The 25,742-nt window shown below is 39.7% G+C and overlaps 4 protein-coding genes across 5 annotated transcripts in view; 2 read left to right on the top strand and 2 right to left on the bottom strand.

Moving 5' to 3' along the window:
• kntc1 (kinetochore associated 1) overlaps positions 1-3,358 on the bottom strand; it is a 38,283-nt gene extending 34,925 nt beyond the window's left edge. The window contains exons 1-5 of the mRNA XM_059336776.1: positions 3,193-3,358; positions 2,810-2,956; positions 1,830-1,950; positions 835-950; positions 24-102 (exon numbers count right to left, since the gene is read on the bottom strand). Of these exons, the coding sequence (XP_059192759.1) occupies positions 24-102; positions 835-950; positions 1,830-1,950; positions 2,810-2,947 (454 nt within the window). The 5' untranslated portion in view covers positions 2,948-2,956; positions 3,193-3,358. The remainder of the gene's footprint in view (positions 1-23; positions 103-834; positions 951-1,829; positions 1,951-2,809; positions 2,957-3,192) is intronic.
• A 324-nt stretch (positions 3,359-3,682) lies between these two features.
• On the top strand, positions 3,683-10,409 carry rsrc2 (arginine/serine-rich coiled-coil 2). Of its 2 annotated transcripts, none has more exons than XM_059336778.1 (10): positions 3,683-3,962; positions 4,984-5,128; positions 5,504-5,544; positions 6,848-7,011; positions 7,336-7,467; positions 7,600-7,647; positions 8,882-8,967; positions 9,078-9,343; positions 9,467-9,559; positions 9,676-10,409. In XM_059336778.1, exons 1-10 carry the CDS (start codon positions 3,957-3,959, stop codon positions 9,859-9,861), a joined length of 1,167 nt encoding a protein of 388 aa, XP_059192761.1. In that variant the 5' UTR covers positions 3,683-3,956; the 3' UTR covers positions 9,862-10,409. The 2 variants fall into 2 exon arrangements, with proteins under 2 accessions (XP_059192761.1, XP_059192760.1); XM_059336777.1 differs by having other exon boundaries at positions 7,600-7,716.
• A 1,743-nt stretch (positions 10,410-12,152) lies between these two features.
• si:ch211-110p13.9 (uncharacterized protein LOC562347 homolog) lies at positions 12,153-16,173 on the bottom strand. Its single transcript, XM_059337486.1, has 4 exons — positions 15,761-16,173; positions 13,894-14,023; positions 13,678-13,811; positions 12,153-13,137 (listed from the first exon to the last, which is right to left on the bottom strand). Exons 1-4 carry the CDS (start codon positions 15,878-15,880, stop codon positions 12,361-12,363), a joined length of 1,161 nt encoding a protein of 386 aa, XP_059193469.1. The 5' UTR covers positions 15,881-16,173; the 3' UTR covers positions 12,153-12,360.
• A 199-nt stretch (positions 16,174-16,372) lies between these two features.
• Positions 16,373-24,551, top strand: zcchc8 (zinc finger, CCHC domain containing 8). The gene is made up of 13 exons (XM_059337485.1): positions 16,373-16,764; positions 16,854-16,928; positions 17,138-17,240; positions 17,333-17,407; positions 17,544-17,647; positions 17,920-17,985; positions 18,107-18,167; positions 18,260-18,396; positions 18,514-18,656; positions 18,788-18,897; positions 21,362-21,448; positions 22,481-22,601; positions 22,913-24,551. Exons 1-13 carry the CDS (start codon positions 16,682-16,684, stop codon positions 23,863-23,865), a joined length of 2,118 nt encoding a protein of 705 aa, XP_059193468.1. The 5' UTR covers positions 16,373-16,681; the 3' UTR covers positions 23,866-24,551.
• The last annotated feature ends 1,191 nt before the right edge of the window (positions 24,552-25,742 follow it).

Below are 25,742 nucleotides of genomic sequence, written 5' to 3'. Positions count from 1 at the left end.
CATATTCATAAGGACATTTTTACCTGAGGATGCCTTGTCCTCCTCTATGATGAGATAGCGGTATGTTTTCTTATCTCCACTGGATGGTTTCTCTACCAAAGCCTACAAACCCAGAAACAACACAACAGGTAATGAACACAAAGGAAACAATTTGTGCAACTCAAACGCATTTATAAAAATAGACACAAAGTCAAAAGGCTTATTATGGATGATGCCAGTATTATTATTATAGTTGAGTATTATTCTTCAGGTGTTATAGTGTACTTGTCTGACTTCAACTATAACAGTTCAAGATCAAACACGGAGCGATCATATCTGACACAATATTTCACTAGTGAGTTTGGTGCTTCTAGGGATGATGTTCCCCAAATGACTTCCACTGAGCGCCATGTGATCTCTTTTTGGATATCATACAGTATATATCCTTTATTTAACCAGGTAAAAGTCTCGTTGAGATTAAAAGATCTCTTTTCCAAGAGAGACATGGCCAAGAAAGCAGCATAAAAAGTGACAAGTTACAACATTTAAACACAGTTAACATAAACAATCAAATACAATTAAATACAAATACAGCCATCGCAACAACACTGAGGGAGCCTCAGTAGAGAGACTTAGACTTGTATATCATCTGAAACTACACTAGCCCAACCTTGGGGATGTTTTGTGGAGGGCTTTTTTGATATTGTTGTAATATTCCTCTCCAATGTATCATTGTTACTTGTATATTCATTGTGGGAATAATAACAAAAAGGTTTGAAACCAATATTTAAATAGTGAGTTTTATAGATACAAAAAAACAACATCAAACAAAAAAACAACAACAACAACTCATACCCTGGTGAGAAGAATCCTCTTGTGTGGAACATAGATCAAATGGAGGTTTCCATTTCTTTCACAGACCACCAAAAACTGTCCTTCCAGACAAACATCAATAGCATCCACATCAGTTTCTGAAAATCAAGATGTAGTATTAACATACAGTAGGCACTCCAACAGGTCAAACTGCATTGATGGGAAAGGCATGATTAAATCTGTTATTTGAATGAACCTTTGCAAAATTATAAAATTAAATTTTAATTTGGACTATAAAGGCAGCTTAAAGTCAGGCTGCACAACTGTATCATTTAATACATTTGTTTCAGCATCAACACTGCAATGTGCTCAAAGGCAATAGTTATTTTTCAGGACATCCAAAGTCAAGTAAGGCAATTTAATTCAAACTCATGCTACAACTTTTATGTTTCTTAATACAGAAGGAACATTTTTCCATAAATAATCCAGTTTTTCCCATTAATTACCTACAATCTAAGTAGGCCCAGCACAGATTCATGATGAACTGAAAAATATTATCACTTAATGGGTAGCAGTCCACACAGTCTGCTCAGGGACTTCAACTGTGCTTGGTGTGGGAGGATCCCACAAATTTATATCTATACAGCAAATGTGTTTATGATTAAACTGATTACAAGAGCACATACTTATTTACAAAAAGAGAAGTTTATGCATATAAACTCTTAATTTTGCTTTAAAAGTTCACCGGATTGATGCATTTAACATTGAAACGATGTTAAGGGCTGAGTGCTAAGGCTATTTTTTCCTATTGCTATATATATATATATATATATATATATATATATATATATATATATATATATATATATATATATATATATCAGCTTCAGTTTCTTCCAATATTGTGCAGGCCTAGCCTTAACGCAGGAGTCATCTTATATTTTGGTTCCTTTATTTTGGTGCAGCCACATGGGCCATGACAGACAACAGACATCTGACAGATAGTAAACAGTGTGAAGATGAAAGGAAGAACATACCAAAGTGCAGAAGCAGCAGGATGGTCTGATAGCTCTGGTCAAACAGGATAACTGTCTTGTCAACAACGACAATTCTCCAGTTTGAACCACTGGAGGAGGAAAGATGAGGATCTACTTGCACCTGCAAGAAACAGCTACTGTCACTATTGTGATACACTGTCCCTAAAGTATCCATTATAATTCTTGTTACATTATTACATTAAAGAAGGGAGGGGGGTATGCTTTCAAAGGGCACAGACTTATTCACTACGCCCCTGTGTGTGAGTGTTTAGTAAAAAAATCGTCACACTGTTAAAATAATCGCCTAAGTCATTTTTTTGTCAAAATTGGTTTTTTTTTTGCCTGAATCATCTCCTCATGACGCTGGCCACCTATGGTAAAAATTTGACAATTTGCCACATTCATAGGCACCAGATAAGAACCCAGCAAAGAAGAGGTAGAGGGAGATTGTTTAGTTATCAGTTTAGTTTATCAATGTTTTATTGTTGACAATAATATTGGTCACACTTTACTCTATGGTGTCTACATAAGAGTGACATGAGCGTGTCATAAACATGACATGGGATGTGTCGTGAACATTAATGACACTTTGAAGTAACATTAATGCTCATGATACTTGTCATGTCATGTTTCTGACATGCTTGTGTAACTCTTATGTAGACACCTTCAAAATAAAGTGTTACCATATCTTGCTTAAGTCACAAAGGCATGTTCCAAAAATTGCCAAATTCATTTATTTCTCTTAAGTTACATAATTTACACACAGGGTTATTACTATGCCAATAGCCATCCTTTGTTACATAATTTTTGAGTGAAATTATCAATAAATGTCATACGTTACACTTTTGGTGAAGTTTTGTGTTTTCTGCAAAACTTGAAAAAATGAGTGAGGCGATTATTTTAACAGGGTGACGAAATGGAGCAACAGGGATATAGGGGGATAATAAAGTTCGTGTACTGTGAATATTGGCTTTTATTACCTCATTGGCAGTGGAGATTTTGACCAGTGTATCCACCTGATACAAGCCGCTACCACTTTCCTCAGTTGACACACTGCTGAGGCGGATAGTGTTTGTATCCTCGTTGGTCAGAAGTTCAACGTCGCTCCACATCGCCATTTCGTGGAGCTAAGTTACATGGAATGGAGGAAATATGTGAAGTCTTATTTCATCTGAAATGGTTCTACAGGTCTTGTTGACTTGTTGCTTTGAGTTAGCGAGGCTAGCTTACATTATCGAATAATTCGGTTACACGTATCCAGTCGAGAATTACAAGACCAACACAATGTAAGATGTTATACTGATATATATGAGCAATTTTGAATTGACGGAATATAATGTAGATACAGACAATAACAACTCACCAGTCTACCAAAATAATCAGACAGCTCCAACACACAGGACCGACATAACTCAACAGCATTAGCTTTAGAATTTGGCGGGTTGATGTAGGTTAACAGCGGATAGCTGGGTCTCTTTCCCCTGAGTTTTGTCTATCTGATCAATCAGATCAGGCTACGTATAATTCATGCCGCCATCTTTGAATTTGGCAAAAATAAACATATCTATGGAAATAAAGCCCAGCCACAGCAGATATTTAATAGCATCCATCTGTAATCCAACCACAGCCATTTAATTGGCAAAACTCGTGTGGGCTGTGCACTGCCTGAGAGTAAGTTCTGCCTGACAGGCTGTATTTTGGGCATAAAGACCATGTTCGCTCCCACAGAGGGGCGGGGCAATAAGGAATGTCCGGAGAGCCTTGTGGCGTTGCCAGGTTGGCTATGATTCAGTCTATTGTGTGATCGACTGCTACAACGCTTGAAAGATTAGATTAGACCATAACAATACAATTACATAAAATTACATTTTATTCTTTAGTGTTGAATACTCTCTAATTTTTTGGCATATTTGCCTCGCCCTTGCCCGTTGTTTGGTGTTCTCGAGCTTCGCTCAGCAAATCAGTTTGCGTACGATGAATGTAGGGGGGATGTAGAACGTAAAACCTGGCAACCCAGATCAAATTAGCTGAGCCAGACAACGGCCGAGTTGCGGCTCAGTTCATCTCCGTGTTCGTTTGTGCTGTCAACAAAACAGCCGTGTTACATTTACAGTGTGCTTTAAGATTATGTCGGTAAGTACTTTTACTTAACGATGATCTAAACATAGTTAAAAGCAGGAACATCAAAATTATGTCCGTGTAGTTTAACGATTCTATTCAGAAATATATTTTCTTAAAGATGGCGGTTAGCGTCAGCTAGCTTAGCGACCTAGCTAACACTACAATTGCTGTGATGGAAGCATGAATGGCGAACGTTTAGCTAATGTATATAGCAGTTGGCTAGCGGGCTTGTTTTATTTAGACTGCCCTTTTGCATGATAATCCGGGTATGTAATTTTTTTTTTTTAAAAAGCATAGTCATGACACTGGGTGTCGTATTATGAATTAGCTAGAATGTACATTTTTCACATCGGTAGCAGCTTTCTAACATTGTGATGACCTATGAAATGTATTTATTTAGTGGGCATTGTGTTTAAGAAGATCGGCGATATAGTGCTGCAGCCCATCCTTAAAACTGTGTAAACATACATTTTCTATTTATTAAATTCCACCTGCTAACTAGTGGTTAAACGGCTGCAACTATACACCTTTTACTAAGGCTTAAGCAAGTGGATGTTATCAGTATCGATACATCGATCAGTTATTACTTTGAGTACTGTTAGGGTCTATTCCTATACATTTTACAAATCATCTATATTTTGATATTAAAAATTCGTTTAGTATGCTGTGACTTCATGCATTTATTGTGTATTTGACATGGTGGTAGATCATGAGTGTGTGTGTGTCATTTTCATTTTTAATGGGAACATTGAGCAAAATGATACAAATAAAGTAGTGGTAAAGTAAATCATTCAGGGAGCTTAACACACATGTCCTACAGCGTCCTGTGCTACAAAATATATTTTAATTTAAAACTGACTCATACACTGGTATTTTAATATGGATATAGCTCAGTTCAGTTTCAGGGTTATTTAATAGGCTGTGGTTAGCGACATTACCCTTTGAGAGTGTATACAGCAAGGACAATACTTTGCATACTGAACCATGCTGATTTGCTATTGACGTGTTTTTGTCTCGTATCTATTTCTTCTAGGGAAGTGACAATGACTCGGTCGACTTGACCAGAGCAGGCTCCCCAGTTCATCACAGAAAAAAACACAGCATGGAGTCATCCAGATCTCCTAGAAGCTCCAAACACCACCATTCACGGTCAAGGTCACGCTCCAGGGATCGAAAACGTTAGTATTCAGAAACGGTACCCAAACAGTCCTGAAAATGCCAGAACTATTAGGGCCACATTCATAAATGTCCTAAAAATTATGAGGTGCCCGAGGTTGCTTTGCTAACATGTAATTACATTGTGTGTGCCTGTATAACATAACTACAATTACTGTGCAAAGTCTGCACTCCATGCAGTGTCCATGATAAGAGTCAACTCTCTAACAGAAACTACTGGAGAATCCTGTCCACTTACTGTGAAAATAATATAATATAATAATATACAGAAGCTTTATTGTGGGTTTGTGCAAATGTGCTTCTCTTAACCTTGTTTTGTTTCAAATCTATTTTTGCAATGTATATTTGTCAACACTCTGCCTTCTGGCTTTTTCCAGGTGACAGAAAATACAGACGGAGTCGCAGCAGGAGTAAAGAGGTAATTAATACAATTTTTTTATGACTAGAAACACATGTCATGTTATTGAGTAGGCCATAAGTCATATTCCTTGTTAGTCTTAGGTCAAGGTGAGTATGCTTTATTAGGGTAAATGTAACCAAAGTTAGGAAGAAATAGATGGAGATGGGAAAGGGTCTTTTTTTTACCCTCCCCATGTTGACATGTCTCAAAGGAAGCTTTCATCCTTGGATATCTGTCATTGTTTGTAACCATATTAAATGGTGAAGAGTAGTTTTTTTGTTAATCCTGTGTGTAGATCACATGATAACATTTCTATAATAAATCATACTCAGCGTGCTAATGCACGAAGAGACTGAACAGAAGACCCTGCTGACATAGCAAAATAATATGTCTACTACTGGGACAGGTAACTATCTGCCATTCAAACTCCTATTTGTCTCACACTCTTAGTAGAAAATTTTGAATTAACTTTTGCTTCTCTTTCAGCTAGGGATGGGCATAATCAAACTAATCTTTCAATTAATTTCATACAGTGTTTTTTATTACCTATGTAATTATGCTGTTTTTCCTGTTAGTCTAATTTGTCTGTAAAAAGAGGAACAATCCTCTTTAGTGATATGCCACATCGTACTAATAAAGACCCTTTCCAAATTACATTCAAATGAAATAAATATGATGTGACTGTCATAAAGAGAATTTGACATAAGATGACACATAGCACATTAAACCTTGCAAAAAAATACAATGTAGAAAGGCATCATTTTTATTTAAGAATCCGTTTTTCTGATGTTAATTTATTGTTCTGTGTCATGTGATTAGAAGTAAAGACGCTGTAAAAAGTAAGTCGGATGCCCATCCCTACTTTCACCTTTCAATGGTTTCAAGTTCAAAGCATTGTGGTAACACTGAATTGTCGTTGTTGCTGAACGGAAAACCACATTTAGGTTTTTTTTCTTTTAAAAAAAAAGATCTTATGGTTTGCATGCACATTATTACAACATGTGAAAGGTTCCAACCAATGCCTGTTTTACATGTAACATTAGATTTATTTATTTTTTTGTTAATTAATGGGCCATGGTGCGGTCTGAACAGATGAGTTTTCCTGTAATTCCATTGAAATTAGTCAAATATCACAGAAAGGCCCAAACTTGCAATCGGGTTCGCAGAATGACATGCTGTACATGTTATGAAAGAAGATTTGAAAAGACAAGGATTTCTTTCAGCTTGTCAGAATTGATTACATACCTTCTGCCCTAAGCCATGGTACTAACTCTTTTTGTTGCACTATTTTCCTGAAAGAGACAACTTCTTCTTAAAACAGGCACGAAAGAGGGATTCTGAGAAGCCATCGAAATCACACAGAAAAACAGACGAGCAGCAAGAGCCAGAGAGACTTTCGGCAGAGAATGGAGAGGAGCGATCCAGACGCAAAGACAGGAGGCCCTCCAAGGGTCGGAGCTTGTCCAGGTCACACTCACGAGAGAGGTTAGTCTGGTCAGTGAAGTGCATAAAGAAATATGTTCAGCAGGTCGTAAACTTGTTAAATGATACAGACGGAAAGTCATTGTTGTCAAGGGCGTAAACGTTTCTTGATTAGTGATGCTTTCGGTTAAATACTTTATAATTGAAACCCCAAAATAAAGAACTTTATCAATATTTCTATTGTAGAAGTTCTGGTCTCGTTTAATACTACTCAGCATTTTTGATATACAGTAGATCATTTGTTCTGAACATTAATCAAGGGTAAATATACTGTAGCGCTATGACAGCCAGTGATTGGTTCATGTTGATGGATCTTATTGCCTTCAGGCGGCATCACAGCAAAAGTAAAGACAAGCGGCGATCGCGATCACGCAGTCGGGACAGGAAGAAGAAGGCTCGGTCTCGCTCAGGTTCAAGGTCCAAACACCGTCATCATAGCAGAAGTCGCAGTAAGAGCAGGTAAGTTTCACTCAAATAACCACATTTATTTTAGGGATTTAATATTTTTGAACTCTTCTCCTGCAGGTTTGCCATTGTACTTGTCAGTAACTCTTTGCTCCTCTTTAAAATTTATTTTTAATGTGTCACCAGGGAGCGAAAGAAAAGGAGTGAGAAAGTGCGCAGAAAGAGCCGAAGCAGGTCTGTTAATCCACCTGCCTTCCGGGGCCGAAACACAGCTATGGATGCACAAGAGGCCCTGGCCAGAAGGCAAGGCAACAGCTTGCAGGGCATTAACAATGTAGATGGTTGGTCATTCTGTTCTGGTCAAATCCAGGAAATGTGCTTATTGCAGTTCCAAAACAGCAGATACAAGGCTTAAAAATTACATTTTTTTATATCTAATGTCAACTCAACTTTGACTGCTCTACTAATGCCTAACATTTTAAAGCTGCAGTGCAGGACTTTTAAATGTAATATATGTCTGTTATATTCAGACCCTTGCCAAATTAGTTAATACAGCTGATTAAACCACCAGGTAAAGTTGTCTTATTTCACAGTACACTAGAGCTGTGGTGTCTGTGCTGACTTTAACATGCTGGTGCACCGGACGTGATGCGCTTTACATAAACCAGCCAGAGCTATAGGGAGCAGGAAGTGGGGAGAGACCATAGATTATGGCCAAAGCTATGATGGAAAATCCTAAGTGTCCAATAAAGTTTCTGGAGTGGATGCTTCACATAAGGAAACTTAGATTCAGAGGAAGGATTGATACATATAAACAAAGGTATTGATGGCAAGGAAAGCTCACATGCAGACATGCGTCATAAGCACAAACGTCAGTGGTCTAAATATTAGTGTAATTACTTTCACTGCCAGAGGAGGGAGACAAAAGTTCCGCACTGCAGGTTTAAGATGATTATATGGCTAACAGGCAAAGCACAGATAATGGGTATGATTAATGGAACCACACAGAGAAATAAATTTAATAGTCACAATCAGCCACCATTAATTCCTGATGTTTTTTAGACAAAAGTTGTAGATCACCGGGTTTGGCTGTAATCTCACTTCTCATCCCGGTTGCACTTGCCAGAGAGAAACGACATTAGTAGGAAAACAAGGAAACAAAATTATGATGGTGGGGGCGGGGGGTCTGCTGGTGGTCTAGATATAAGACACACGCACGTGTAATTTCAGCATCATTTACAGTCTGGCCGGGGACCTGTGTTGCATGTTACCCCTCCTTTCTCTCCCTTCATTTCATTTAAATGTCAAAAATGTAAAGGCAAAAATGTTGAAAACTTCACATGTAAGATCTGGCTGATGTCTCCAACATGAACAGCAGGTCATATTATCACTTTCAGGTAGACAGCAGTGAGCACAACCACCTTTTAAACCAAATTGGTAACATGATCTTCTCTCTTTTCTTCTCCAGGCTGGAGAGAGCCAAGAAGCTGCAGGAGCAGAAGGAGAAGGAGCTGTTGGAGAAACAACAGCAGCAACAGGAGGAGATAGCTGCAGGTGAGAAGAGCTAATTGTGCCAAGTTTTAAAACTGTAAACTGTGAAACTGTGATCATTCAAGTAGAGATTCAGTTACTTACATAAGCTGCTTTGTGTATTTTGTTTCCAGTGGCTGCCCCTATCGCAGCAGTAGCTGCTGCAGCGGCAGCAGTCACCTCCAACCCTGCCCTCAACGTAGCGGCCCTCCTGGCCTCTGGGACCCAGGTCACCCCTCAGATTGCCATGGCAGCACAAATGGCAGCCCTTCAAGCCAGAACACTGGCAGAGACTGGTATTGCAGTGCCCAGCTATTATAACCCGTCCGCTGTAAACCCCATGAAGTTCGCAGAGCAGGAGAAAAAGAGGAAAATGTTATGGCAAGGAAAGAAGGAGGGGGTAAGATTTGATTTGGTGTTTTTTTTTTCAACAGTTCCATGTGTGCCCAGCATTTCCTCCTCAAAAACGGGTATTTGAAGTCCAATATTTGTTTATTATATTATTTTCATTTCTGCTTTTAAGGACAACAAGTCCCAGACAGCTGAGTTGTGGGAGAAGCTCAACTTTGGAAACAAGAACCAGAATGTAAAATTCCGCAAACTAATGGGTATTAAAGTAAGTATAATTGTCATTTTATACAATCAATGTGTGGTTGTTGCTCCTGTCAAATTTCAAATTCAGTCCACACTTTCTAAACTTCAACAGTTAAACTCAGTTTGGTGTCTTTACAGGGAGAGGATGAAGCCGAAGCTGCCAAACCACTAAACGAAGAAGGCTTGAAGACTCTTCAAAAGCAGGAGGAGATGTTTAGGAACCTTGATGTTCAGTACGAGATGGCTCGCTCTCAGACTCACACCCAGAGGGGAATGGGCCTTGGCTTCTCCTCCTCGTTCTCACGTGGAATGGATTCCATCTAATGCCAACATTGGCCATGTTTGCCACTCATTTGATCATATAGGACCACCAATTCATCGCTAGCCCTCAAGCTTGCATGGATGTTGCTCTGAATCTGTAATTTATTTATAGAAAACATCTCGCATATTGGAACATTATAATGTACATAGCCAGATGCTGAGTTTGTCTCAGTGTTTAATAATCTGTACTGTAATCTTTGGAAAAGGATGCATCAGTTTGACTGGTTGATACTGGTTCAAATTAGATATTTGTTTGAATAATGTGGTAGCTTTTTTTTTTTTAAACTCAAATATATATTGATATGTGATTGTTTGAACATAAACTGAAGATAATGTGGTTCAAGTGAACACTGACCACTGTTTACATTCATTTAGTGAAAGGCATCTGAAGTCAGTGTAGCATTATCAGAATCCCAGTTTCATTTCTCCTGGTTGGAGAAAAACAAAACATAGGTTTTTAATACATATTGCTTTGGATAAAGATGTGCTTGACAGGAGAAATCACATATTTCAAATGTTCATGAAATAAATTAGTTTTGTGTTGAACAAGGTTTTTTTTTATACATCTCACTTTATTTTTATTTTATGTGATATATGTTACATTTTGGTTCAAATGAACATCTGTGTTGCCAGGACTGGGTGTTTATGATGAAATGACATCAATATTTCCAAAAAATGTATATATTATATAGCAGGAAAAATAAAATGAAATTATATTTATGTCAAGTTAAATCAAACCTTTAAGAACAGAAAAAAATACATTTTATTTTACCAGTGTTGCAAAGTGAATAAGTTTGTTAATCAAGTAGTTTTGAGGTACTTCAATTTACTACAGTATTTCCATTTAATGGTGCTTTGTACTGATACTCACTAAATTGGTTGACAGCTATAATATAAAACAAATCAAACTAGAAATCAAATTAGGGAAATTTTGGAAGGTCCACAGGGGCTACTGCCGGTGTGTGTACACTATGATGAGACTTCAGATATTTAAAACTATGCCCTTTAACCTCAAAATGTGTGTGTGTGTGTGTAGCAAAAATCGCATAAAGTTACCTTTGTGTGTGTGTGTGTGTGTGTAGCGAAAATCGCATAAAATTACCTGTGTGTGTGTGTGTAATTAAAATCACATAAAGTTACCTGTGTGTGTGTGTGTGCGCGCGTGTTTGAAGCATGTGTATGCATGTGTGAGGAGTGTGAGCGCTTACGCGCATGCGTGTGTGTGTGTGTATCTGTAACTGTAATCACATCAAAGATCAAAGGCAATCAGGTCAAAGCAATCAACAGAATTAACTGACACCTGACAGTGACAGCAGCCAGAAGTGGACTGGAATTTCTGGCCTTGAATAGAAAGCATTTTTGGCAAAACCATAAATCATTGATCCAACTTCACTTTGAGTGTCCTGAGTTCTTCCTGAACGTCTACATATGTTGTTTTTTTTAAGAAAAATGAAAATATAGCTTTGTTAGAGCGATCTAAAAAAACTGTTAAATCTCCCTTCTTATAGAAATCTCCCTGCGTTTTTAATATGGGAGCCAATGAGGCTGTTGGTGGTGCATCTGTGTGTCCTACGCCCAAACTATAACTCTGACAGCTTTACCAGAGGATTGTGAGTGAGAAGACAAATTTTCCTACGTTTCTATGTATAGATTACCTCTGTAGAGTGGAATTTGCGGCCTGGAGCGCAGCTTTCAAATTTATTTTTTGACAATTTATTCTCTCCCTCTACACTCTGGCGATGATGTTACACACTGTGACACGAACATTCCGTGCAATACACACCCATTATAATCTCAGAATTTCTCCAAAAATGATCATGGTCATTGAACAGGGATTGATAAAAAACTATATGACCTATCGAAACGTGGATTAATACACCGATACACAAGACTTGTGTCTACTGTTTAAAGTTTAAATGGAGTCTCTAGGTGAAATTATGCCGGAGAAGTAGACGTTTAAAAATCTCCAATTATTGTTCTTTTTCGCTCATTTTTTGTTGGGCGTCCCATTCATTTCAATGCAAAATTTTGGGCAGTTTTTCGCGACTTACGTCGCGAAAAATTCGTATTCTGTAGAGAAAAGTAATAGCACACCGATCCAAATCAAACCGCACGTTTTGATATATAACTTGTCCTGCAACTCTTCAAGTTGTAGGACTAGTAGCGGGAAGAAATTGCGTCCGGAAGAGGAAGAAGAAAAAATACACGGTATAACAGTAGTGCTGTAGTGTTTCCCCCGAGCACTGGTCCCTACAGCTATTGCTGTATGGGACCAGTGCTAGGTGCGATTGCCCCGAGGCCCTAATTATCATTTCATGGAAATAAAATTCCACACAAACTATTGAATTGTCACCCAGCCCTGAAATAGGATGTGCAGCAAAAATAGACTGCCCAAAGCAAGGAAGGACAACTTCACATAGCAAAATATATTTATTAGAAGACTGGACAATTTATCAGAGAAATTACAGGTTTTTGTGTTGAAGTCTTAATGTAAATTCACTCCTATTTACATATAAGACTGGAATACAGCACATGTGCCACACCAGTGATGAGGTTGTGGTTGGCAAACTCCAGGATAAGGAGCAGGATTGGGTATTCACTGTGCCTCTTCTCCACAGTGGACTCCTCAGTTAAGCCCATCCAATGAAGCAGCAGTGCTTGCATGGCCTCTGGGAAAAGCTCTGTGGCTAGTTCCTCAGCAGGTGGCAAGTCACTAATTCGTTCAATATGCTGAACTTTAAATCCCTCCACTTTCTGGCTGATGCTGCAGTGGGCCGCATGAAACTGTTGGCCTAGCCAGCGTCCTACACTACAGAGCAGGGGACTTGAATAAACACAACCCCAATCTTTCGCCTTTAGCAGGGCTAATACAGTTTCTGTCACAGCCTTTTCATCCAAATTCCCATTTATGCACTGATCAATGGTGTCCAAAAGCAGCAAGACAGTCTCCAGCTGTTCTGTGTAGCTTTCAGTCTCAGAGGAGAGTTTGTCATCCAGGCTGCGGAACTTTTTCTTCACTGTTGATAAAACGTGTTGGCTTTGCTCAGTTTGCAAGCTCTGCTTGGCAAAAGCACAATAATCATGATCTGCTGATGTATCACCTCTGTCACTGCCATATGCATCCACCGATTCCCTGCCAACCTGGCATTGCTGAGGTTGTGACATTTCATTCCTTGATACTGTGTCATGCAGGCTGCTGAATAGTGCAAAGTCGAGCTGCACACTGAGGCTGTAACTGGATTTCAGAGGGCTGTCATTTATCTGCGATTTCCAAACATCCTACAAGGGAAAGACAGTAATGTATCAATATATATATTGAGATAAAACCCTTATTCCCAAAAAGTTGTGACCCTGTCTAAATTGTAAATAAAACAGAATGTGATAATTTGCTTGTCCTTTCTGATATATATTCAGTTGAAAACTGTACAAAGGCCTCTTAAAATCAAAAGACGTAAAAGAAAATTAAGTTTTTTAACTGATGTAGTGGTTTTAGCCACATGATAAACAAGCACAACTGCAGAAACTAAAGGATGTTAGCTTTCAAAACCTTAACAGTTCTGTTATAAGCGTTGGTTCACATTTTTTTGGTCTAATCCTAACAATTCCCCGACCCCTAAACGTACCGGGGTGGGTACGTTTTTTAGAGGTTAATGTTGAAACTGATCCAGTTTTCTTTTGTAAACATTAACTCTGAAATTTGATGCATTCTTTTTCGATTTACTTGTTACAAAGTGTCCCAACTTCTCTGGAGTTTCTGGGTTGTATATAGAAAACAAAGAAAATATATCATGTAAAGTCAAAATATTAACTCTACTGCACCTGGAAATTGTCCAGCACATGAAGCTGCTCTTGCTTACTGTACATCTCAAAGGCTACTCGAAAAAGTCCTTGAACGCTGTAGAACCAGAGGCTGTTATTTGCAGTCGGTACCTTCAACCCATGGAACCTAAATGCTGCAACAGGAGGGGTTTACATATGTGTGAGTGAAAATAATTGTTATATCTTAAAGGCATTATTTTCTCTTGTGTATTTTACCTGAGGAAAATTTTATTTTTGTTGCAAATCCTTTCTTGGCAAATTTGGCGTGGTATCTGGGATGGTTCTCTGTGCGGATGTCCGTGTTGGAGAAAAGATCAGCTCCTAAATAGAGAGGAACTGCTGGACTCTGAAACAGATACAGATGGATTCTTTGTAAAAAAAAAAAATTAACCATAATCAGCCCAGGTTACATTTGAAAAATGTATACACTTATATAGCGCCTTTCTAGTTGCTTTGCGACCACTCAAAGCGCTTTAAACTACAGACTGCTCTCCTTCACCCATACACACACACATTCATACTGGTAGCAGAAGCTACCCTAAAAGGTCCCACCTGCCACCATTGGAAAATTAATTCACAAACCAATGAACGCAGTAGCAGGGTTCAGTATCTTGCTCAAGGATGTAGGCTGCCATGGTCAGGCCATCCGATCAGTGGGCACCCCGCTCTACCAACAATCCATATTTGTATATTTAAAATGAGGTCATTTAAAAGGTTGCCTGGTTGCCAGTTTTGTTAATCGTGACTTAACTAGTATTTGTTTTTTAAAGACGATTCATAGATAATGGAGTTTTTATTCCTTTTTGTTTACATTGAAGATGGACAAATTGAGTGAATAACCCTCTTCCACAAGTTCTCCATGTGGCCACTGATTTTTTTTTTTTAAATCCGCATCAAACATGCTGTAGAATACACACAGCATACCTGTAGTTTGTGCCAGTCCTGTTTTTGTAAGGTTAATTTGAGTTTGTAAATGCTGCCTATGATAACTGCATTTTATTTGCATAGAAAATGTTTAAAAATGTTTAAAGTGAACCAAATGTATGGAACTTTGTGAAACTCAAATTGTTGTGGCTGTGTCCGGTTTTCACTATGAGCTGCAATGATTCCAATGATTGATTTTGAAGTCACCCAAAAGTATTCACATTAGCTGACTGTCTTTTGTAATCCTATTACGTTACTAATCACAAAGCTGGAGATGATACATATGAACCCACCTCCGTATGATGTCTTATATTATATCATCATATCGTCACACTGTTAAAAAATAATCGCCTAAGTCATTTTTTGTCGATTTTTTTCTCTCTACATCATCAGTTGATCAGATCATGTGATTTTACCCCTTTAAGATAATGGCCTATGTCAAGTGTGTGACTTAAGCGGATTTATTATGCCTAAGTCAAAATAAAATGTGACTTAGGCAATTTTTTGAACATGCCTTTGTGACTTAAGCAAGATATGGTAACACTTTATTTTGAAGGTAAGTGACATGGGCGTGTCATAAACATGACATGGGATGTGTCATGAACATTAATGACACTTTGAAGTAACATTAATGCTCATTATACTTGTCATGTCATGTGCCTGACAGGCTTGTGTGACTCTTATGTAGACACCTTCAAAACAAAGTGTTACCATATCTTGCTTAAGTCACAAAGGCATGTTCAAAAAATTGCCTAAGTCATTTATTTTTCGTAAGTTACATAATTTACACACAGTGTTACATCCTTTTTGAGTGAAATGATCAATAAATGCCATATGTTACACTTGGTGAAGTTTTTTGTGTTTCCTGCAAAACTTGAGTTAGGCGATTATTTTAACAGGGTGACGATATGGACACATGCATTTTGAACAAATTTAACATATATAAAAAAAAAAGAAGAAGCTCTAACTAAATTATTGAATTTACCAAACTGAATTATTTGAATGACACTGCAAAATAAAGATGATAACCGACATAGCACCCTCTAGCTGTTTTATAGAGTTATGGGAAATATGTTTATAAAAACAAATCAACCATTGTCACCGAACCTGTAAGAGCAAAATATATTTTTGAGTCTGCAGTGATGATTGTAGCACTCACTTTGTTGGGACACTCCGTCAGCCTGAACGATGTCAGATTCACCAGGTGAATAAAGCGGATTTTCCGTGAACCCCCGTCCCGCTGAGGTAAAGTTAGGTGGATAGGCGAGCAACTTGACATTGCTAGAAGCAAAAGAAGCCTATCAATAAGTAACAATTACCTATTTTTCCCACAGAAAGACTGGATGTTTTTAACAGATAAATTGCTGTGGACGAAAGTAAAAAATTCAAACGGTTGCAACAAACCGAACTGAGTCGAAGGAACAGAAACAGAAGATTTGGAGTATTTTAAGTCCTCATTTTGATCTTCAGGACTGAAATAATAATAATAACAACAACAATGGCTTCTTTATCTATGTTCTTAATGGTGAGGGATACATTCACACATGGGTTAGAAAACATATCTTTTGTCTTATCCTTTGTTTCTTTCTGTAATATGACGGAATCTTCTCGTCTTATTGGATTTGCGTAGCCTGCAATACATAATCCTGGGCTAAATTAAACCCAGATATTGCCTCTCCCAGGCATGTTTACGTCTACGTAACACGTGACACAGTGAGGCCCAATGAATACAAAGCGTAGTGGCTTTCACCTCTGAACTCCCGTCCGCCGCCACAGAGCTGGGTAAAAAATGGCTGAAGTTGATTTCGGGGATAGTGAGCTCTTTCAGCAGCTCGATGAATCTGCACCGCCCGTTCCGACGCATATTCGCTTCACAGATGATGAGGAAGACCAGGAGGAGACGAGCCAGCTCCGGAGCAAGCTGGAGGAGTGTGATGAGTACATCCAGAGACTCACGGAGGAAAATATCCTTGTGTCAGTGTGTGTTAGCACTGTGGCTGATGTAGCACTAGCTAACGTCTGCTAGCACCTGGCTCCTGTCTGTTAATCAAAACAGCAACCTGAAAATGTATGCTAATGGATGTTTTGTAGGTTTTCCATTTCCTTAACTTGTAGATTACATAAAGGTTTGAGAAGAAAACTGAACATCCTGACAAGACCAAGGTAATTGACACTTGACATCTGACATTAGGTGATGCGCAAAATCCATGAAACGAAAGTGATTACAGTAACTATTTCCTCTGACTTTACAGCGGCATCACAGTTGAAGATGTCAACATCGATGGGCCAGCTCTTCAAGTCCTTTATGCAAACAATATTATTTCAAAGTAAGCAGTCAAATGTTTTTTCTCAGTTGTGGCTGCAGCTCTGTCACCTCTGACTTGGTTGACTGTCAAGTTGAGGCTATAATAGAAATTTATATAAACACATTTGCCGGCACTTGTTTGAGTTTGCATTTTTGCTGACAAGATATCTTGTTTGCACTTCATCACCAAGTTGTCAACTAAAAAAACAACCATAAATGTCTCCTCTTTAGGCAGTGTCGTCAAGAAATTGAAGATTGCATCTGCAGTGTGATTTTGAAGCACCAGAAACCGAACAATGAAAAGAAAAACTCCACCTTTCACATCACACCCCAGGTGTTTATCCATATTGTATTCCATTGTGATTTAATCTCAATACAGTTGTGTATTTGGTTAAAGAAAAATACATTGTTCTGTTCTCTGTGAAGAATTCAGCTTTTGCTATGGATGAAGATCCCCAGAAGTCCTCCACTAGCATAAGAACAACAACTGAAGCTTTTAAAGTGAGTATTTACTGTTATTTTCAGTGGTTTGCACATAAAACAATGCCTTGCCACATGGAAAAGACAGTCAGATCTTTTCAAATAGTGTACACGCTATCTTAACATATCAAACTATTTTCTTATGTTCCTTTTTTAGGTAGTTGGAAGTGTCTTATATTTCACTTCATTCAGTGTTGACAAACTTGGACAGCCTCTGGTGAACGACAATCCCCAGCTGACAGATGGATGGGACGTTCCAACGTATCTTTTAAGATGAATGAATTAACACCATCAAAAATCAGCATTGTGGTCCATCAGGTTCTGCTTTGAACATGTATTGCACATTTGAAAGTTGTTTTACCCTAGGAATGGTAGGTAAAAATGGTAATGGTAAAAAAACAAAACTATAAGAATGTTGTCTTTCAAGTTCATGTTTTGAATTGAAATGTGGCAATTTATTTAAAAATATCCAATATGTAATATGTTTCTTTGTTTTGCACAAACATGATATAACTTCCTGAGTTATTGCAAAGCTATCACCAAGTTTTCAATCAAGTCGTTGGCACGGATGGACTGGAAATAGAAATGAAAGACAAAAGGCATGTGGGGTTATTCATGAAGCTTTATTTGGTTTCAATCTTCTATTTATGACTTGCTTTGTTTCATTGCTGTGTGGCATATGCCTAGATGATAAGCCTATCATTGATCTGTTCATTTTAGACCCAAATCAATGTGTTTCAACTGTGGCTCTGGTGGTCATCAGCTGAGAGACTGTCCCAAGGTAAGAACAAAGCAGGCATTACTATGCTAGTATGAGTTAAACATATGAGTCAGAACTGGATTAACTTTATTTTTACATGTTTACCTTTAAAGCCTAAAGACATGGCTGCAATTAATGAGAGAAGAAAGGAGTTTAATCAGAACAGCAACCAGTCCATGCAGAGTAACCAGCGATACCATGCTGAGGAAGTGGAGGAGCGGTTTGCTAAATACAAGCCTGGAGTTATGAGGTAGGATTGTTATTTTGTACACAATAGACACAAACATCATTTAGTCTCATGCAATGTCTATTGTACAAACTAATCTTGGTAATTTAATGTTCTACACTGTGTTGTGTGTTTGAACAGTGAGGAGCTCTTGGCAGCGCTGGGAATCGATGGCAACACCCTTCCTCCTCTGATTTATCGAATGAGGCAGCTAGGCTACCCACCAGGTTGGCTCAAAGAGGCAGAGATGGAAAACTCTGGCTTAATGCTGTATGATGGAAATGGTAGGTTTCTAAGTAAATGCAAACCTATGTGGTAACACTGCTTTTTCTTTGGGCATACTACTTCAAAACAAGACTGTTATGGAAATGTTCAGAGTTTGAGCTTAATTCATGTTTTTTTCCCTCTCTTCTAGTTTCAAATGATGGTAATATGACAGACAATACGCAAAACATCTCTTATGATGTTTCCAAACTGGTAGATTTCCCAGGCTTCAATGTACCTGCATCACACCATATGAAAGATGTAAGTCCTACAATATAATCTTTTTCTTGAATATATCACCAGTTGTATGTGCTGTATGTGAGTCCAGTCCACACACAACCTCACAAACACTTGATCTTTATGCCAAAAGGGTGAAAACTATGCTTGCTAAACTGCATCATTCACTCTGGATCCTCCAACCCACGCACTCTGTTTTCCACCATAAATAAACTCCTCAAGCCCCACGACAACACTTCATCCTCATTCACCCCGGAGAAATGCAACAACCTCATTTCATTTTTCAACTCCAAAATAGAGAACATCCACAACCAGCTTGCAACCTCCTCTGCCTCCACCCCGGTCCCTGAACCCACACCTCCTTCATCCTCAGACCACCGGCTCTCTACCTTCTCACCAATAACCACAGCAGACCTCTCTAAAATACTCTCCACCATGAAATCATCCACCTCCCCCCTGGACCCCATGCCCTCTGAACTCGTCAAAGCCTGTTTCACCTCTGTCGCCCCACTAATCACTGACATCATCAACTCCTCTCTTACCTCTGGCACTGTCCCCCCACCTCTCAAGCTTGCTGCTATCACGCCTCTCCTTAAAAAACCTGGTCTTGACTCCGACGACCCCAGCAATTTCAGACCCATCTCCAACCTCACATTCATCTCAAAACTACTGGAAAGAGCCATCGCAATTCAACTCAAGACCTACCTCCTCTCCAATAACCTATACGAAACATTCCAATCTGGCTTTCGAACCCACCACAGCACTGAAACAGCTCTAATCAAAGTCACAAACGACCTCCTACTCTCATCTGATTCCGGCTCTCTCACCATTCTTCTCCTCCTGGACCTCAGTGCTGCCTTCGATACCGTCAACCACTCCATCCTCCTCAGCCGCCTGACATCCATAGGCATCACCGACTCCGCCCTCTCCTGGTTCAACTCATACCTGTCTGAAAGATTTCACTACATCGCAATAAACAATCACACATCCCACACCACCCCTGTCTCACACGGAGTCCCCCAAGGCTCAGTGCTTGGCCCCATCCTCTTCATCCTCTACATGCTCCCACTTGGTCACATCATCCGCCGCCATGGACTTCACTTTCACTGCTATGCCGACGACACTCAACTCTACATCACCACCAAAACCATCACTCCAACTGTTCTCTCCACCCTCACCAACTGCCTCACCGACATAAAAACCTGGATGGACCACAACTTCCTCAAACTCAACAGCAGTAAAACTGAAATCATAATCTTCGGCCCAAAATCCACCCTCCCCACCTCCGAGAACTTCACACTCTGTATCGATGGTCACTCTGTCACTCCCTCCCCCCTGGTCAGAAACCTTGGCATCTACATGGACCCCGCACTCTCCTTCAAGTCACACATAAACAACGTCACCAAAACATCCTTCTTCCACCTCCGCAACATAGCACGCCTTCGATCCACTCTCTCCTTCTCAGCCGCTGAAACACTCATTCATGCCTTCATCACCTCCAGACTCGACTACTGCAATAGCATCCTGTATGGCCTCCCCTCCACTGTCCTTCAAAAACTGCAATATATACAAAACTCCGCTGCCCGACTGCTCACCCACACCCCCTCCAGAGAACACATCACGCCCATCCTCCGTCAACTTCACTGGCTTCCCGTAAAACAACGCATTCATTTCAAGATCCTCCTCACCACCTACAAAGCCCTAAACAACCTTGCCCCTTCATACCTGGCAGATCTCCTCCATCGCCCCATTCACCCCCACCGAACACGCTCCACTAACGCCAACACCCTCACCATCATCACCAGGACCAAATACCGCACCATAGGGGACAGAGCTTTTGCCATTGCCGCCCCTACCCTCTGGAACTCCATCCCCCTGGCCATCCGAAACTCCGACTCACTGCCGTCTTTCAAAAGTCAACTAAAAACCCACCTCTTCAACATCACTTACAACACCTGATAAATCATTTTCCACCCTCTGTCTTCTTATCTCTTTCCTATCCACTGTATTGTTGTTTTTGAATATTTGTATGTATGTATGTATGTACTGTATGTATTGTACATTTGTTCACTCTGTGTTTTTTGTAAAGCGTCTTTGTGTATTTTGAAAAGCGCTATATAAAACTGATGCATTATTATTATTATTATTATTAAAGGCTGTGGATATTTGTGTGAACCAACTGACCGACCAACAGAGCTGCTGCTTACTGCTAGAAATAAGAAAAAGGAAAAAATAGAAATTGGTGCATTATTCTGGGGTTTTATCAGCATTTGTACAAAAATTATTGAATGTTTAGATCTGAATCATATAATTAGAATCTTATTTTCTGTGACAAAATTGAGATAATTGTAAATCTATGTGAATATCTATGTAGATCTATGTAAATATTTTAAAGTAAAGTCAGAAATTTAAGGGCTTTTTAGCTGCTGGGCATCTTTACAACTGCTGTGAATCTCACACTATCTGTCTATTTTTTTTTTACCTCCAGGAGTTCATGCAGTATGGCTCTATCCCAATGCAGACCAGCCACATGAAGCAAAACTATGCAGCGTACCTGTCAAACAACTTCCCTATGGTAAATATCTTAAAGTCCCTCAAATGGTTGGTTTTCATCTCAAAACATGTAGGCCACACCAGCTCATCCGGCTTCTTTCTGACAGTCTCATGCCGCTTGAACCTGTAACTTGATGTTACATGTTAAGACTTGCAAACACTTTAGGTGCTGTTTGTCAGATCTGTAGTCTACCTCTGATTCCACTGTAAATTAAAGACATACATTTTTAATTCTGGTTCCAGGTTCTGAGCTACTGTAATGTTAAATAAGATTTATTGAAGGATTATTATTTCCACATCAAAAATTAAAATCAATCAAAATTACTTCATTCATCCCCAAGGGGAAATTCAGTTAGTCTGGTAGAATATCTTGAAGAATGAGACAGCCTGATGGCTGTAGGAGCGAAGGATCTTTTGAATCTCTCTGTCCTGCAACGGAGAGAGAGGAGCCGTCCACTGCTGTTTTTTTGGTCCATATAGATATTACAGTGATTACAGTTACTTTCAACCATGAAATTGGTTTCTCTTAATCTTGATGTGTGGTCTTGTTAGTTGAACATGAGAGTAGAGTATTAGTAGATGCATTGCATTTTCATAAGGCGACCAAGTTATGCTCATTGCCATCATCACTGCTCAAGGTTAGTCATTTATAAAATCATGGAAATATCAGTGTTTGCATCCTTAACATTCAACACAATTCAGAGGACATAAAATATTAATACCCATAGGAGATGTTAAAAATACACAATTATGAAATAAACATAAAAGATAAATATGTAAAAAAAATATATATTTTTACACAAAAAATGTAGAGGACCATTAGGAATACAAAAATGGTAATTCTTACACGTCTTTTAAAGTGTCTAAATGAGAGGGGGGAAAAATGATAATCCCACGTAGACAGCCATTCATACTAATGAGTGCACAGTCTCTGAGTAACGTCTCTGCTTTTTCATCAGTTTACTATGACTGATAAAGAGAGGATGTGTGAAACAGCATTTAGGAAGAACCCTTCAATATTATCATTCCACATGTCATTCTTCCTTGCCAACAGCCTGGTGCCACCAGCAACAAGAGACGGCATGAATCTGACTCATCTCCACAGCAAAGGAAGAAGACAAGGTCCAGTCCTGATCGGAACTCTGATAGGAGCTCAGACATGGATATTGAATCAGGTAACTTTTCATCCCAGTCACTTTTTTGTCTATTGGCACATCGCTATTTGTCCTTAATATTGTGATTAAAAGTAAAGTAAATAAATATATTATTAAAATACAGTAGCACTAATCTGTTTCCATGCTCGATAGCTACTCTTTGGTTCTTATGACTTGATAAATCAGTGTTTTTCACAATGCTGCCACTTTGTAAAAAGCAATTCTTCTGTTATTATTGTTAGCTGAAATGCAGAAGTCATACTTGAATCAGTTGCCACCTTGTTGGGTCAAATCAAATCCTCATTCTCTAATCTTTGGATGTCTTCTCTCAGACCCAGGAACACCTTATTATCATGGCCAAGGGGACTTCCAGTTCCAACCTCCGCTGCCTCCTGGTTCGCCTGGCTTCAGTTCACCTCCTCCTTTACCCCACGGCACTCCTCCTGCTACACCCACTCCCCCACCTCTCCCAAAAGGTACACCTCCTCCCACACCCACAAACGGCTCTCCAGCTCTGCGGGGGCGTAACTGGGGAGCAGCTGATGAGACTGCAGAGGGAACAGCGGATGAATTGACACTGGAGGAATTGGAGGAGCAGCAGAGGCTGATTTGGGCAGCTCTAGAAAACGCTGACACTGCCACTAATAGCGACTGTGAGACACCTGCAGTGGGAACACCTGTACCCAGTTCACCAAGTGCATCCACGCCTGCACATGTCGACACAGAAACGGAGGACGTTGAAGAAGCGATGGACACAGTGATACCTGCAGAAACCTGTCATAGCAGTGAAAATCAAAGGGATCAAGGGGTTCAGGAGATTTGCTCTCAAAGCCCTGGGCCAATCAAAGTCAAGGATGAAAGTCCTCAGAGCCCTGAACTAGTCAAAGCGCAAGAAGACAGCCCCCAAAGTCCTGGTCCAGTTAAATCCCAGGAAGACAACCCACAGAGCCCTGATCCAATCAAATCCCTGGAGGACAACCCACAGAGCTCTGAACCAGTCAAAGTGCAAGAAGACAGCCCTCAAAGTCCTGGTCCAGTTAAATCCCAGGAAGACAACCCACAGAGCCCTGATCTAGATTTCTCTAATGGGGGTGCCAGAGATTGTGCTTCTCCTAAGCATGATGAGAAGATAACAGCGGTTCCTCATCGGAGCAAGTTTGCAGCTGGCATCGTTCCATTTGAAGATACACCAGAGTTCACTGAAGTTGCAGAAGCCACAGGGACTTACCTTAAGATCAGAGACTTGCTTAAAAGTTCCCCTCGGAATTTGGCGAAGAAAAAATAAAAATTGACTCTTCATTTGAAACACAAGGATACATGAATTTTTTTAAAACAAAAACTTTTCAGTTCATTTTCATGACCATCCTATGAAGCATGTTTTTAGCCATTTATTATTTTGTACCAAGTTGAATGTCTATGGCTGTGTATATACATTTGATCTGCAAACATACAATTTGCTAGGGTGAATTGAGGGATGCTGCAACAGCAATAGTTTGTAGGTTTTGACCAATTAGTCTGTTTTTTTGTAGCAGTTGTGTTACTCATGCTGTTCATTTTATTGTACAATTTGTAAAATGGTCATTTCCTAACCTGTATTGATTTTAATACCATGATGCTTAAATGGCTTTTCTATTTTTGTCCCATTTGGATTGCTCTAAAACCATGAAGTAAACATGCTTTCACTTGTTTCAGTGAGCTATTTTGTCTGGCAGCCATGGCTAGATGTGGGTTCATTTTCATTTTTCTTATTTTAACAGCAAATGGTACTGTATATAGTTAATTGTTAGCCATTTTTAGCAGAGCTTCTTGAACAGGTTGCACCCTTTGTTGCAATTATCCACTCGCTGATTTTGATGCAAATCAAATTGCATAAAATTTTGCATTTTCACCTTTTAAAATTAGGGCGCCCTGTCTACATTTTGTCTTTTATTCATTCACTTTTCATCAAATAGATAAATGTCACTGCTGAAATAGTCTGTTCTTTCCTTTCAAACTGATCTGCCAGCAAAAATGCATCATAAAATGTTTACATGCATTAAACGAGAGTTACGTATGTAATTACGGTTCTATGAATTCTGGATGATTGCCAGAGGCGGTGCTTTAAGCACTGGATATTCCATCTCGCACATGCGCAGGTCGAGTAGTTATACCAACAAAGTCACCTGTGACCCCTGGATGACCCAGGAACATCTATGAGTTCCGGTGTCACCAGAGTATCTGTTCCAACTGGATCTTGTAAAACTTAGACTTCCGAGTGACAGAGAACTCTGGCAGTCATCCAGAATTCCTAGAACCTTAGTTACATACGTAACACTCGTTCTATTTCATTCTTACTGACCGCCAGAGGCGGTGCTTTAAGCACTGGAAGACTAAAACCAAAGAGGTCACAAGGATACCGACCAACTAGGGGCTTGAAGCTGTTGACAGGACAGCCGTCACCCCAGGATGAGGAGCAGCAACATTTACTCTGTAGAATCGAGCAAATGCGCATGACAAAGACCAGGTAGCAACAGCACAGATGTCTTGAAGAGGAACCCCCTTCAACATAGCCCACGATGTAGCCACATTCCTGGCAGAATGGCACTTAATCTTCCTGGATACAGGAAGCCTCTGTGCTCCATAAGCGTGCAAGACCACATCCACAACCCAGTGGGAGAGTCTCTGTTTGGAAAGAGCAGCCCCCATCCTGCAGCCTCCATGACATATAAAGAGGTTGTCTGTCCTGCGTAGGTTGGTGGTCTTCTCCACATATGCCTTAAGTGCCCGCACCGGTGACAACAGGTCCGAAGTCATGTCTGCTCCTCAGAGGAGAAGGAGAAATGCAGTCTCCAACGACAGCCACTTCAAGTCCAACTCATTTAGTGGCTCGAACAACGGTAAGCAAAAGGACCTCAGAACTATAAGCAAGTCCCATGGTGGTACCCTCTGGACCCGTGGTGGTTGAAGCCTCTGGGCTCCCTTCAGGAAGTCCTTGAGCAGTTAGTGGAACCCTACTGTCCGTTTGTCCACCCTCACATGTGCAGCCGAGATAGCAGCCACATAAACCTTCAGGGTCAACACACTTCTCTTGCTGTCCAATATAGACTGCAAAAAGTGCAATACCACTGGCACTGAAGAAGTATCTGGGACTTTGCTGCGTGCCTCGCACCACTGTGAAACAAC

This window comes from Centropristis striata, chromosome 7 (genome assembly GCF_030273125.1).
Source record: "Centropristis striata isolate RG_2023a ecotype Rhode Island chromosome 7, C.striata_1.0, whole genome shotgun sequence".
Lineage (NCBI taxonomy): Eukaryota > Metazoa > Chordata > Actinopteri > Perciformes > Serranidae > Centropristis > Centropristis striata.
Note: the sequence above shows the minus strand (reverse complement) of the source record. Positions and strands in the feature narration are given on the sequence as shown.